General features: G+C 47.6%; 3 protein-coding genes across 3 annotated transcripts; 1 reads left to right on the forward strand and 2 right to left on the reverse strand.

The window, feature by feature from the left end:
* Nucleotides 1-2,439: 2,439 nt before the first annotated feature.
* On the forward strand, nucleotides 2,440-3,963 carry SARC_02558 (hypothetical protein; the record flags this gene model as incomplete). The annotated part of the gene is made up of 3 exons (XM_014303689.1): nucleotides 2,440-3,339; nucleotides 3,373-3,766; nucleotides 3,932-3,963. The coding sequence occupies 3 exons, from the start codon at nucleotides 2,440-2,442 to the stop codon at nucleotides 3,961-3,963; spliced, it is 1,326 nt and encodes a 441-aa protein (XP_014159164.1).
* A 2,600-nt stretch (nucleotides 3,964-6,563) lies between these two features.
* On the reverse strand, nucleotides 6,564-6,806 carry SARC_02559 (hypothetical protein; the record flags this gene model as incomplete). Its single annotated transcript, XM_014303690.1, has 1 exon — nucleotides 6,564-6,806. One exon carries the CDS (start codon nucleotides 6,804-6,806, stop codon nucleotides 6,564-6,566), a length of 243 nt encoding a protein of 80 aa, XP_014159165.1.
* Nucleotides 6,807-12,406: 5,600 nt separating this feature from the next.
* SARC_02560 (hypothetical protein) lies at nucleotides 12,407-13,747 on the reverse strand (the record flags this gene model as incomplete). Its single annotated transcript, XM_014303691.1, has 1 exon — nucleotides 12,407-13,747. One exon carries the CDS (start codon nucleotides 13,745-13,747, stop codon nucleotides 12,407-12,409), a length of 1,341 nt encoding a protein of 446 aa, XP_014159166.1.
* Nucleotides 13,748-15,581: the final 1,834 nt, after the last annotated feature.

Here is a 15,581-nt window from a genome sequence, read left to right on the forward strand (position 1 = left end):
AACCTCTATCACGTGACACTACTTCATACATTCCTGCTACTAATGCCTGCACCTTTAAAGCAACACCCATCCGCATTTAAGAACTATCTATATCTTAATATACCCGCTCACTTTTCCTTCTTGACCATAGAGACTTACCTTGTCCGGTGAATATTGTCCATGTCCGTTGTTCATCGTTTATTCCTTCGCCATGTTCATGTCCGCCATTCGTCAGTATTCCTGGTGCCCTTGCTGCTCGTTTTAATGGTGCTGGTGGCCCGACTTGGCGCCAACTCAACCCATTCACCTTCACATATCGCTCTTCTCTTCTTATAGTATCGTATATATCCCATCTTGCCAATCGCTGCCTTCTTATATTGATTGATTGGTTGATTTCATGGCGTGATTCTCGTAGGGGGATCACTTCTTCATTTGTGTGATCCTCATCTTCTTCGCCTTCCTCAGAGTCACTCTCTGAGTTTGACAAAAAAAGATGGCAAGCTCTGGTCACTACTGCAAAACCCGCTGTCCTCACTGCTCAGTTGTTGGTCTGCTGCTAACAGTCCAGTGGGGGCATTAACACCTCTCAAGTGACTCCTTGGTAGGCTCTTCCATTGCCTCGATGTTGATGCCCTAATTCTAGCGAAAAAAAAATATAGGTCATTTTTCCGTCTTCCTCATACTATGTCGATTCTAACTTTACTTCCAATAAAGTACAACTATATAAGCTTGTTAAAAATGTAGTCAAATACGCGAGGTTAATAATATCTCAACGTACTCCCCTCATACAATGGGAGACGTTGTATCTTTATTGAATCATAAAATGAACCATAGGTCCTATTTGACATGTGTATAAATTTGATCATAAACCCTAAACCAGGGTTTATGACTTTTCTCAAATAAACATTAAAATCCTAAATAGACCTAACTGAGTATATCTGACCACATGTATCTCTTACGTACTCTGTACATACGATCTGCCTGTACTTTGGCTTCCGCTCTTATGGATGCTTCATTAGGAAAGTAGAACACACTATGTTTCATATCTGATAAGTGACCGTCACTTCCATCAGACAGTTTGTCTGCTTTAATGATTGCGTATACCTTCTCTTGCGGTCCCTAGTACATGAGTGCCTTCTATCTCGCTACTTTGAGTAGTTGTGCGTGTATTGGCTGCTTGTCTGTGTTCCAGTAGCGCTCTTCCAACACTTGCATTGTTCTGTGCAACCGCTATGTGCGCACATCTACGTTCAGTGCCTTGTTCTCCATGTCATTGGGAAACTTCTCTAACATATAGTCCAATGGGTTGTGCCCGAGTCTATCAATAATATTTCGATTGAATTGCTCTATATCCGTGTAGTGCTTTGTGACTCAAGTTCCCGAGTCACGTATCTCATTGAGTACATCTTTGGTATTCTCTGTTGCATCAGTAGATGTCAGTTAAATCTAGTAGATATCTCACAAGTGCTGGGTACTGACATAGTGGCATTGAAATAGCTAGGAATACATGCGTAGTAAACTCTATTGCTAGAACAAAATCAACACTGTTATTCTTATCTCCTATACAGTAACAGTTCGGTACTAAGTATAGTACACAAGAGAACTGACATATGTCTGAGTATCAATATAGAGGGGATTCACTAAACACCACCCCGTGGGTATGTAGATTCCACTAATCACTACCCTTGACGATCACTTAGTAGATATATCCTCAAACCCTACCATATTTTTTAGGGGTAGTGATTAGTGAAATCACATCATTTTAGGGTAGTAAATAGTGGATTTTGAGAGGCGGGTTGAATAAGCTTGTGATAGAGTTCATATACAAGTTTTCACATGCGAATTAATTTCCTTCTTTATTCTGTAGTCCTAACGTACATTGTAAATACTTTCCGGCAAAGTGTACGCTCTGATGAGAGCGGTCATTTTGTGATTTGCCAAGTATTTGCGGAGTTCTGACGATGTACAAGTCTTGGCAGTGTGATACTTCGCAGAACATATTTTGCATATTTGTGGATTTCCCTTGCGCTTGTTTTTACGTCGATTCCTGGCACGTCGACCCTTTTTACGCCCTCGATGACCAGGATTGTTTGGAGGATATACCTGACATAATTTGCTCTCGATATCGAGTTCATTTGTAATTTGAAGAGTCTCCGAATACTGCTTCACGTATGTCTTGCATCAATATATTATGACACTCACTCCACATGGCAGAATGTCAATGTATTATGACACTCACAGATTACATGATATACTTTCTTGTGAACTATTACATTGTCTACACAATATACAACCCTGCAAAAAGGGATAATAAAGTTACTCGATTCATAGTTTTATTTAATCAACACTAGACTCCTACAATAGTGTCTCTCCTCTGTCTCATACCCTTCGCATTCAGCTACCCCACGCGCTACACATCTGCGGGTACCACAATCACGGGTATACACACAGTCATCCAACATGCCTCCCTCCATTGAAGTCTTTACTATACCCCAGGCCTTCGACTCCCTCGAAAGTGCTATTGCATTTCATGATGATCTTTGGCCTGGTTGTCCTACGTATCAGACGCTTGACGAGGCAAACACGCACTTCCTTAACATTCATGCCATGCTCAATGAATTCCAACTCGTTGCTCACGACATCCCCGTTAGCACGGCTGTCGTCCTAGCCCATCTCGTCGTCTCGCACACCAATGCTCATCGCATTAAACCCAACCGCGACCATTATCACGACGATGCTACCCGCTATAAACAGAAATCCATTGACTTGGAATACGAACTCAACCAACTCCACGATCTTCATTCCAGTATTGAGCGTGAACGGGATATTCTTAAGCGCCGCCTCGACGAAGCCCTTGAAAAGCTTGCTCGTACTGAAGCTCATCTCCACGATGAGATCAAATCTGATCACGATTCTTCTCGTCTTCAAGACCTAGTTACTACTCTTCGTGCCGACCTTCAAGCTGCCTTTGATCAAATACAGGCTATTCGTCGTGTCCACAAGAAACCTCAGTCCATCGCTGAGAAATATGACATCTCTCCCACCAAGCCTGCCGTTGCCATCACCGACTGCCCCAAATATAAGGACATTTATAAGCGCACCAAACTCAAGGATTATACTAACTTCGGAAACTGGCTCATTGGCTTACGTATGGAACTTGACCACTTTGATGTTATCCATCGCCTTCACCCTCATTGTGACGACGTCTCAGTCGGAGGCGGCCCCGACATGCTCGCTGACGCCCGCTGCCGCCGCATTCTCGTTGACTCCATCAATGAGACACTGATTAATTCTATATACAAGTCTCATGTGTCCAAGGCACCCCATGCTTACTTTAAACACATCTGCCTCACCTTGCATGTATGCTTGTGGTAACCTCCAGCCCCGGTACAGTCGGCAACCATTACAGGCAGTCATGGTCATTTCTGGACTGCCATGAAATCTCTCATCAATTTCACCGCCACCGGGTCTCCCGATTTGACTCTTCAGGCACTAGACGACATCCGCCGACATCTTCTTGACGTTGGCAAAGTCGTTCCTGATAAGTATCTTATCTGTGCCCTCTTATACAGTCGCAGTGGCGACTACAAACTCCTTCGTTGCGACATTTTCGCTCAGGATATTGATGCACTCACCATCGATGAACTCACCATCGATGCACTCACCATCGATGATGTCTACATGAAAGTCACGAATTTCACAGGCGATTACCATCTTGACGTCTCCCCTTCTCCTTCCGGTTTAAACGCACTTACCGTCGGCAATCCTTCAACGCCTTCCACCGCTGGTCCTACTCGCCGAAACAAGCCTTGTCCTATTTGTACTCAACCAGGCCACAGTATTTTTGGGTGCCCCGATTCCATTTGTCGCCGTTGTGGCTCCAATGACCACAAAGGCAATAAATGTCCCGTGGTCCGTTCAGCACTTTCTTGTACCCACTGCTCCCATACAGGTCATAATGCTACCGCGTGTCTCTCCAATTAAAGCCACGGGATACACAGTGGCACACATTCCGGCCTTCCACCCCATCTCTTTCGCCACGCCGACCCCTCCTTGCCTACCGGCCATTTCACTGTACACTGTGCCACTTCTTGCAATGAACCCGCAACACCCTCATGTGTCGCTAATTCTTTTATTGATTTCGGCGCCATGATTCATATCCGTGACACTACCCAAGGTGTTATTCATCTCGAACATGGTGTCTTCACTGTGGAGTTCCTCGACAAATCACAGATTACACCCACACAACGTTGTTATCTTCCAGGCCTTGGTCCGTTCTCATCATGCCACAGGCTACTCAAAATATCCTTTCCGTTCGCCTCTTACAACGAAATGGTTATCGCATTATCTTTCCTCCGCAACGCGACACCTCTCACCCTACCGAGTGCGTCATCAACCATCCCAACGGCAGCACTATGCGCACCACATATACACATGGTCTCTACAAAATCACTGTTTGCGTGCGGTGTAGGGGACTATAAGTAAAGTGCTAGTGTATCTAAAGTATGGTGCATTCGAATGAATTTATTTACGATCTCACCTTCAGTTATATATTGATGGTATTTGTACTAGTGTTCAACCACTTGGGTTGGCCAGGGTAAAAACTCATATGATCAGTATGAGAAACCTATGCAGAACACTTTAGCACTCGGATATATTTTCTAGAAATAAATATATCATATTTTCTGTTACTACACTCAGTCTCGGACCTCGGCTCTCGGCTAGCCGGTGGCTTGTGTCCTATAAATAGAATAATCCGAGAATAAGTCTCAAATTACTCTTACGTTCTCTCGGGCTGACCCACCTATACTTATATTAATTTGAGGACAAGTCCCAAATTACTCTCGGGCTGACGACGTAAAACGCTATTAACGTATGAGTCTCTCAATGAGAGACTAAAGTAGTAGACGTATTGATGTTCTTGCCCATCCCACGGATGCGTCTTTTTGTACTACCTGTGCTACCAGCAAAATGCGTCGCCGCCCTATTTCCCACACGCTTAAAGATCCTGCAACTCGTCCTCCAATCGGCACGGTTTTTCATGTTGATCTTGAAACTGGCCTCCATTCTTCCGTTGGTGGTTGTACATCCAACATTAAGTTTGTGGATGCCAATTCCGGGATGCCGTTTGTCTATACCCTCAAGTCCAAAGACGAGGCTGCCCATACTCTTGATCGCTTTTACACTGATATCGGCAAAGACAAGCTCGCCAACCTCCAAGAGTTAAAATGTGATCGCGGCGGAGAGTTCACATCTCCCGTGTTCAACGCTATCAACACAGTTGCCCACGTGAAAGTCCGCTATGTTCCGACCAACTCCTCTGCTTTACAAGGTCTCGCCGAGCATGTCAATAGCAGCATAAACGACCTTATGGCTAGTCTACTTCACCATAGTCAGCAACCCGAACAAATGTGGGCTGAAGCCATCCGTGATGCCACTCTTCTCAAAGCCATTCAACACAATCAGCGTAATCCCGACAACAAGTCGTCCTGGGAGATGTTCTACGGCGTATCACTCCAATCCCGCTTACGCTCCTTGTATGTTTACGGCTGTCTTGCTTACGTCAATCAAGATCCACAGCGTAAGCTTGATGATCGTGTTCTCCTCGGCGTGTATCTAGGCCATGGCACTAAGTATTACGACGAGTGTCGCTTACTCAGTGCGAAAACTGGTCGCATTTGTCCTTCTCGTGACGTCAAACTTAGCGATCGTGTATTCCCCACCTGGACAACTGTTGGTACAACCCCTCTTTCACAGTTTCTCACACCCAACGAAGACTCGGGCTTACTATGCTACTACGTCGTCTTCCACTTACCCTACGCTAAGTATTACGACGAGTGTCGCATACTCAGTGCGAAAACTGGTCGCATTGTCATTCTCGTGACGTCAAACTTAACGATCGTGTATTCCCCGCCTGGACAACTGTTGGTACTACCCCTCTTTCACAGTTTCTCACACCCAACGAAGACTCGGGCTTGCTATGCTACTACGCCGTCTTTCACTTACCCTACGTCTCCGTCCGCTACCACCGCCCAGTCTACAGGTTCTCCTCATACTCCTCCCTCCCCAATGGCCCCATCCGCCTCTCCTCTTTCAGGGGAACTATCTCATTCCGCTTCAGGGGAGGTTCCACCAATTGTAGGGGAGGTTTCACTCGCTTCTCCTCCTTTAGAGGCGCTCTCCCATTTAGCTTCAGGGGAGGTTTCCTCTCCTGCCCCAGCTTCACTTCTCCGTCAGCTTCCCCCCCAACTCCAAGGGAGCCTTTAGGGGAGCCTACTACCCCTAGTTCCGACCACTACTCTTCACCTGCTCCCGCCATTAATGCCACCCCCCCCCCCCCCTCCCGCCGCCTCTCGAAGATACCATTAATGCCGATATCCGTACTCATACTGCCAGACATCCCACATCACGCACCCTTCGCGGTCTCCTTCTCTAACTCCGGACCCTTACTTGCCCCGCCCTTACCCAATAATATGTGCATGACACGTCAACGCGCTCACCAAATGACTGCCCATAATGTCCAGTCTCAAAATGCCCTCGCTCTCCTTCCCACGCCTCGACCGTTACGGCATATCACATGGTCATCAGACATTGAAAATACTGGCCCCCTTCACCCCTTTCGTCGCACATCTTCTACTCCACCCATCCCCCTCGATCTTTCTCGCAACGAATCTCTGCTTCGTCACAAACACACCCACTCGTTTGCCCATCTTCGCCGTACCTATTCCCAAAACAAGATCGATCGATGACTTCGCCGTACCACCTCTCAACTGACACGATCCTTTCCACCCATTGTTGTTCCATCCCCTTCGTCTCCCTCCTCTCATCCCCTTTGCTCGGTCACTCTGCCCGATACCATCCCTGTCCCGCTCCGCACTCCGATGTCATCTCTACCTCCGTCCCAGCAACAGCTCTACAACGACACAGCCCGCCACATATACTCTGTTACGTGTTTAGCCGTTCAGTCTCATCCCCTCACCCCCAAATCCATCCGTGAAGCACTCCGTGGTGAAGACGCCGACCTTTGGTGCGCTGCCATCGAACGTGAACTTCATAGCCTCGCCAAATCCAACACATATGATCTTCTTAAGCCCGAATATGTCCCAGATGATGCTTGTATTGTTTCCAGCAAGTGGGTCTTTAAAGTCAAATTGATTGACGGCATAGTTGATAAATACAAGGCACGATTATTGTGGTAAACGAACGCTTCAATAAATGTATCGCAACGTTCTCCCTACGTAGAGAGGGAGACGTTGTTCATTTATTAGTAATTGTAAAATTAGTGACTCTAAAAGTGAGTCATAAGTCATGTGCTGTAATAGTCAGCAAAAACCAAGTTTATCAGATTATTCTGATAAACTGTAAAAAAAACTATAATTGCTAAAATAAACAACTAAAACCTAAGTACTTGTATTCTGGCCACAACCCCCCCAAACTGAAGCACTGACCGAAAAGCAGTGTGCCAGTTTTAGAGATAGTGAGGAATACCCAAGTAACTTAGTTGCTGGCATTTATCCTCTGAGAGCTAGAGGGCTCGACGATTACGGTTCGAGCGCACCGTCCTACCGAGTAGGCATATCTGAAGATATAATTTTAGATTTGGGCACGTTGGCGTTTACGTGTCCATGGCTGCGAAGCTTTGTGGTAGTCCGCGATATCGTTGGCATCATCAAAAGCCTCCGATGTTTCCCACGTTGGATCGCCTTCACGCCATCGCACCAAGTATTCCAATTCCCTGTTTCATCATTAGTACGGTGTGTAATAATGTGGCGAAACTCAACACCTCCTCATGTCCACATTTCGTCGTTAAGTGGTGGGTCTGTGCGCCTATGCACTAACCGGAGGAGTTCCACCCGTACCGGTTTGTGATTGAATTCTGGAGGGGCGGATCCGTCTTTATTCGCTAACTCATATCGTTGTCCGATCCTGGCCTTCACCACATACGGCCCAAACAGTGGCCGCATTGCCTTAGTCGTTCTACCATCCGATCGTACCATAACCACATCGCCTTCGTCGAAATGGACCAAGTCATGAGCGTGCAGGCGGTCAAATGTCTTCGTAAGTTTGCCTGTATACTTCTTGGTAATGTGGTGGAGAGTCGGCAGTATGGTATCCAGCAACTGGTCTAACCGTTGTGCCCAGGTGTCGTTCGTCATCGGCTAGGTATCCGGTAAGTCATCAGTGAAGTGGGCAAATGGAACATGACGGCGGCCAAAATATACACTGAACGGCGCGCTCTTGTGACATCAGAATTCCGAAAGTTCTGATAGAGCATCGTAAACCGAAGGCGTTCGTCTCATCGTAGAGGAACTGCCTCACAGCATTGTCGAATGGAACGTGTAATCTCCTTATGACGGCGTTCAGCAGCACCCAGTACCTGGGGTCGATATGGAGGTGACACCTTGTGTAGCGTATCCAGCAACTGGTCTAACCGTTGTGCCCAGGTGTCGTTCGTCATCGGCTGGGTATCCGGTAAGTCATCAGTGAAGTGGGCAAATGGTACATGACGGCGGCCAAAATATACACTGAACGGCGCGCTCTTGTGACGTCGGGATATCCGAAGGTTCTGATAGAGCATCGTAAACCGAAGGCGTTCGTCTCATCGTAGAGGAACTGCCTCACAGCATTGTCGAATGGAACGTGTAATCTCCTTATGACGGCGTTCAGCAGCACCCAGTACCTGGGGTCGATATGGAGGTGACACCTTGTGTAGCATACCCACTTCTTGGACCAGTAGCCCCACTGTCTTGTTAGTGAATTCATTCTCCATGTCCGTCTGGATCATACGTGGGAAACCATGCTCGCCAAAAACTGATATTAGTGTCTGTGCCGTCGTCTCATTCGTCTTGTCCGTGTCGCTCGAAGGATTGAGTAGCCTGTAGCAATGTCCAGGACGTGAAGTATATAATTGTTCTTTCGTCTGGACTCAAGTGGCATCGGGATATAGTCGACTTGAATATGGCCCCACGGGTAGCGCGCGTCAATGCTAATCATCGGGTGGAAACATTTACGAAGCGTATCCTGTCCCAAACATATAGCGCACTGCCGTTTGACTTCCGTTGGCAACTCAAGTGCGCCCGGCCACACATGACCGTTCTGACGGAGTTGTTGAGTTCGTGGTGCGCTTGTGTGAGTCGCGTACGGCGTTGTTGTTCTACTGGCGTCGCCTGCTCAAATGCCGGTTGACCTTCTGCATCCGCCATTGCCACCGAGATCTCTCGCGCGGTATCTAAACATATTACGTACGTTGTGTGTTTTGGTTCTGCATACCCAAGTCGCTGTGAAAACAGCGGGTCCAGTTTGAACCCGTTAGGGGGTCCCACTCGTGCAATCACTGTGTGTCCCCATGGCGTCTTGCCACAGGCAAACTTAGCGTACTTGAGGAACGTGTGCCGCGTTCGTGGGACCAGCACTGGTTCTGATTGCAACAACTGTTTGAACAGGTCAAACCATGGTGCTCTTGGTACCCATGGCAGACACACCGTGGCCCTCGCACCATCGGTCCTTATCTTGCGTAACATTCTCTGTATCTTCTCCCATGGTGGGTTCATCTATTCATCGACTGTCGACCAGTCGTGGGCAAACGCCCCTTCCCCATCGTCTTTAGTCCAAAATCGAGGAAGCTGAGCGTTAGACGAGTCCGCAAATACATCTGTATTGTTCGGACCGAAGTGTTGTTGCGCTTGTTCAAAGTAACTAGGGAATAACTGCCAACAGTCTGTGTACAGTATTTCAGGTTCGTCCTGCTCCGCAGTCCCCTCATGTACTCTGCTCAACATGCCCGGAAGCACGTTTGTCTCTCCTGGTATATGTGATATGGTAAAGTTGAACGGTGCTATAATATGGTGTCATCTCTGAAGCATCGATTTAAGCTTGAGCTGTGTATTCATATACACCAGGGCCTTGTGGTCCGTAAAGACTGCAAACCGTTGCCCATCCAAATGTTCCCTAAAATATGTCAGCCCGTACACCAAGGCTAGTAACTCCTTCATTAGTGTAGCGTAGTTCTGTTGCGCATGGTTCAGAGTCTTGCTAAAGAACATTAAATTAAAAAAATTCCCGTCGACCCATTGGAATAACGCTCTCCCCAAACCGTAATCGCTAGCGTCGGTTTCCAAGTTCAATGGTATACCGTCGACCGGAAAGTACAACGCCACTGCATTGACAACTGCATCCTTCATCGCCTGCCACGCCTGTGCATGTCTTTCCTCCCAACGATCGCCGATCAACTCCTTCGATTTGAGTTTGCAAAACTCGCGCAAAGATGCAACTGTGTTCGCGAAGTTGGGGAGAGATGTTCATGAAGATAATTCGCCAATCCTAAGGCAGAGCCTATGTCTTTGTACCGTAGTGGGGTAGGCCAGTCGATAAGCTTGGTCTGCTTCTCATGATCAATATTTATGCCTTGTGCCAACACCTTCTTCCCTAGGATCATCACTTCGGGAATAGCAAAGTGGCACTTGACGGGGTTGAGCTTAAAACTCTGGTATGTTAAACGTTGAATCACCTTCTTCACCGTTCGAATATGTTCGTCATAGTCGTCGCTGGCAATAACTATAGCGTCCATATAGTGGTAGACCGGCAAGCCGTTCAGTATTGTGCTCGAGGTTTGCTGGAACTGTTGCGTGAGCACATGGAGTCCAAATGGCGCCGATGTAAACGAGTACTGATAACGCTCGTGTGTAAAGCTAAACAGATATTGTGAATCGGGATGGATCGGTAGCCTGTGATATGCCGCCGATATATCCAGCATAGTGTAGTACTTCTTACTCTTGAGGCGAGAGATAAGTTCGTTGACCCTGGGAATCAAGAACTGGTCGCCCGGAATAAGCACGTTGACAGCACGCATATCTAAACATACGCGTACCTTCTTCAGGTTCCCTTCTGCATCAAACGTCGGGACCGCAAGAAGCGGGAGGTTAACAGTCGTCGGTGTCGTCCGCTTCGTGATCACCAAATCCGCCAACCACTTCTTCACCTGCTCGTCCACGTATGGTAGCCACCGGTCGGATACAAAGTTACGCGTTGATCTGCGCATGTGCATCGCCTGTTCATGGGTTACTGGAATGGTAACTTCGCTCCCTTCCAGACGACATCGCGCCTTGTCAGCAATCTGCGCGTTCGCCTCTAAATCCTGTGCCAGCCGTTGACGTGCAACGGCGGGTTCCATCGTGTTCGGTGCCTGTCGTCGTGGGATGGGTTCGAGGAGCTCATCGAGTTCTGTGGGGTCTATTGGTGCAAGTGAAGATTGGATGCCGCCTATGTATAGACTCAAGCCTTTCAACATATCTTGTCTCGCTATGATGTCTATTCCTGCCGGTAAATTCATTAATTCCAGTGACCCGTCGGATAATCTTGGTCCCATACCGAATGGGTACCACTTCCGTCGTCCCCAGTTGAGGAGTTCGAACCTCCTTGTCAGCTAAATATATGAATTACCCAGGTGGTGCTGGAGTTATTGGGCGGCCGAGGAGGTCTGCGGATGTCTGTGAGATACAACTTCTGTTTGCTCCCGTGTCTAACAATGCTTTGAACGTACGTCCATTAACTTGCACTTGAATATAAACTCGGTTATCAAAAGACAGTAATGGGTCCTGTATCGCCATCACTTCCCTAATAGTATTAACAAATGTGAAGCTCATATCCGACTAAGACACCCTCACATCTCATGCTTGATCGGTAACAGTCTCCCATATACCGTAATCCTGGTCTGGTTCCAGTATTGTGTGCTCGAAGTCTTCCGTGAGCATCATGTTGATGTGTACCTCTGTAGCTGCTGATGGTGGTACAAAACTGTCGTCGTTTGTAATCGTGTTCATCTGTACTTGCGGAGTCGGACGTGTAGTGACCAAGTCTTTGCCCGAGTTGTTGGGCTGTCCCTGTCCTAAGGTTGAAGCTGCGGACGGTCTGTGTGCAGGTTGTGCGTCTCGTGATGTGCGGTTGGTGTCATACGGTCGCGCCCTGCCGTCCGTACCCCCTCGGGGCGACGCTCGGAAATGGTGACATCGCGAAATATGACGTGAACCTGGCGGTGCTTGTGCCTGACATCCAGCACACGTTGTAGGTAATGTCGGCTGGGGTCGCTGTGCCCAGTTCTGGGACTGTCGTCGAACCGTCTGCGGGTTAGAGCGGCTATTGGTGTAGTCACGAGCCCCATTACTTGGTGGACCATCGCAATTATTACGGTTCTGGAGTCGCGCCGCAGTGCGCTGCTGTGCGTCCTGAATGTCGGGACTCAACAACTGTAGAAGCTCGTGGGTCTTCATTAACTGCCATTTGGGATGTAATTGTAGAGTGCCTTCATACGTACGGCGGTTGAGAGCTTCCTCCAACAGTTGAACAATGCAGTGGTTTAATAAATTCTGTTGGAAGTCGGCATCCGTCTGGCATCATTCACGTGCCCTCCTTTGGTTCTCCATGAGCTGTATCATGTGTTCCATAATAGGGGTGTGCATGTTGCGGTTATGGCCCTTGGCAAGCTTACAAAACACGGGATCAACAGTGGCTTGAGAGTCTCGTGTGAGCAAATCTGTTCGATTTGTGGTTGTGGCGTCCACATCTTCAATCGTTCAGAGTTGTCACGTATGTAATCCAATGTTGACTTCTCAGCCTCTAAGTAGGATAATACCTTGTGGAACCATATAAGGCTCCAACTCTCATCTAACCCTGCGATTTGCGCGTTCTTAAAAGCCTCCAGTAAAGCCCCCTTCGTGTCCCGTTCCATGAAGTCGTGGAGGTGGTATCTATTCGAGGGCCAATCGGGCCATGTACGAGGTGATGGTACTGGACGCTTTTTCACTGGACGGGACTCTGGCGTGGCTCGAAGCGTTTCGATCGCTCCCCTAAGAGCTTCAGCTCGAGCCGTATTATTATCCTCTATTGCTTGGCATAGCTCGTCGCTCAAGTGTAGTATACGTGCGTGTAGCACCTGTCGACTTTTCTCGATACTCGCCGGTGTGGGTGGAGGTGTGAGCGTCGTCGTCTTCGCTCGCTTAGGCGTCTGTACATACTCACTGGTTGCTGCCCTCTCGAACGATTGTCGCTGTTGTTGTTGGCGATAGGTCGTGCTCATCTGGTCCTGCCTGTTCTTGAGCGCTTCCTGCCCATGTGGGTTTTGTTTGGCCAACACCTGCTCACGTGCGAATTCTTGGAATGACGAAGCCTCGTCCAGAGACGACAAAGTCTCTTCTTCCTCGGAGAGTTGACCTGCCGACCCAGGTGATTCATACCCGAGTCCATGTTGCTGTTGTGAACGGCCTTGGATACGAAACGTGGGATTGCCCTCCCTACCTCGTGCCCTATGCCCCCGTTTATATGGGCTAGTCAACGCTTCGTGCGCGGACAACGTTGTCGTAGGTCGTTCTGAAGATGTACGCTTCAGCCTTTGTTCGTATTTCTCCAAGAGCGACTGTTGTTGTGCCATGAGCTCGGTTAGCTTCTGTGTTGACGACTGGCCCTGCACCGTGCCCTTGTTGTTGGAACGACGGCGGTGGCGCCTACGCTTATTAGGTGGGAAGCGTGGTTGCTCGTTACCGGAAGATGAGGCTCCAGAGATACCCGAAGACGAACAGGAGGGCAGCCCACTACTAGCTACATGTTCACCAGTACTGGACTGCCCCCTGTCCGCACGCAAGTCGGGATCTCCTTTGGCCTCGTCACTAATTACCACGTCTTCCTTCGTTAGGCTGATATCACCCTTGGGTGTCTTGGATGCCTGTCTAATGTTAGCCGCTGCTTGGTGATGAACCTCTCTATTCTGTAGTTCCATCTGTCCGTTCTCAGCACGTTGGCCGGTATGGTCCGTGACAGACTGGTGGCGCTTAGTCCCTCGACGGTCTATGGAGTCTTCCTCCCGACGTTCAGGGGTCAGATGTTGCTGCTTACGGCTTTGACGTAGGTTGGACGTAATAGTACGTTGTGTAGTTCAATGGAGGTATACGTTGTGTGGTTCAATGGAGGTTTGTAATGTATGTAAACGTCCTCGAAATAGGTCGGGTATAAATACTTCTCCGTCCTAGAGATCGTTTCTCATCTCAACAAGTCTCGACACTGTTTGCCCGGAAAGATTTATTCCGTGCCTTTCACTACGTCCTTTTCAGAGTGGTACATTAGTAAATGAATTCTGCTCATGCCTCCAGCAGACTATGGTGCCGTATATCCTTCGATGAAATACTTGTCGGGGTTCACCCTACACTCCTTGGGTGCTACTCCAACCTCCTAGTGGAGTCACATCCTTAGAGAGCTCCACCGCTCTCGCTTTACTCTTCTTCCTATGCTAATCATACTCCCTTGTGCAGCTGCATGTGCCGTTGCGGTTGTCGGTATGTAACTGCCTATTGTCGGCCTGTCGTGCCCTACAGACCCCTCTGTTTACCTCTAGATCCTGCTTGGTACTTTCTTTCGAGCATCTCTAACACAAAGTCCTTCCTAGACAAGTAGTTCCCAGTGCCTCTGTGGATTCTAACTGTGCATTATACAATTCTTACCTCGACATCCCCTAGTTTACCAGATATCATCCCTATCTATGTACTGTAACTTCTAAGGTGGTTCTTTGATTTACAGTAAGACTCAAATTGTACTATTAGTCCGTATCGTACCACGATCCTATTGCTAACCTCTTTGTTCAATGTACCTGGGTACCATTTAAATATGGACATACTCTCTACCCCTTCGATCTCTCAATTTCGTCAAGAAGAATCTCTCTTACCACGTTAGTAACGTACTATGCTTATGATATCATGATATACATCTATAATTGTTTACGCTGACTTGTTCTTTGTGTCCTTACTTGCTTTCTAACCTTCATTTTAGTCCCTTTAAGTATCTTCTAACTGGGACATTGCGAACTACCTAACTTTTCCCTTTGTCTATGCCTAGAGTTAGGGCGTATTTCTTGTAGTATTATATCTACTTGCCCCATCTACCGTAGGTGCAACATTCCTAATTCTATTCTTGATTGCTTCTATGCATACAACCTCTTAGATCTTACTCACTATATAAACTGGTTCCATTTCTCTAACGCAATTTCTACTGAGTATCCTCTAACCAAAAATATTTCCAGAATAGGGTTGTAACTCGATATCTAACTCACAATTTTACCCACACTATTTGTTTCTACAACATATAATCACCAAACTATTTTGCACCATCGTTTCTACTTAACTGATCGTCTGGCTGGTCCCTCGTCTTGGCCGTTTGGCCCTTCTTGTCCTGCTCATTTCGTTCTTGTACTTCAGATGTCTGGTCCTGATTCGATTGCTTCTTGGGTTCGGTCGTGGGCTCCTTGGGTTCGGTCGTAGTCCTCTTCGCTGCCACTACTCGATATCAATGATGGCATTGTGGCACTAACGTCACTACTTGTGTACCCACTATCGTCTTCTACCGCGGGTAGATTCTCAAAGATTTCATCATTTTGTCGCGCCATCTTACTTCCGCTATTATAACAATCGATGTTCTCTTTCTTCGTTCGTCGTATTCCTGTAGAAAAATCTAAAAAAATTTCATTCAATTATTATAAAGTAGCTTATTTCCTAATTACTAATATACTCACAACTTCCTTGGTAAGCTAAGAATGTGGTAAACGAACGCTTCAATAACCGTAT

This window comes from Sphaeroforma arctica (assembly GCF_001186125.1).
Source record: "Sphaeroforma arctica JP610 unplaced genomic scaffold supercont1.116, whole genome shotgun sequence".
NCBI lineage: Eukaryota > Ichthyosporea > Ichthyophonida > Sphaeroforma > Sphaeroforma arctica.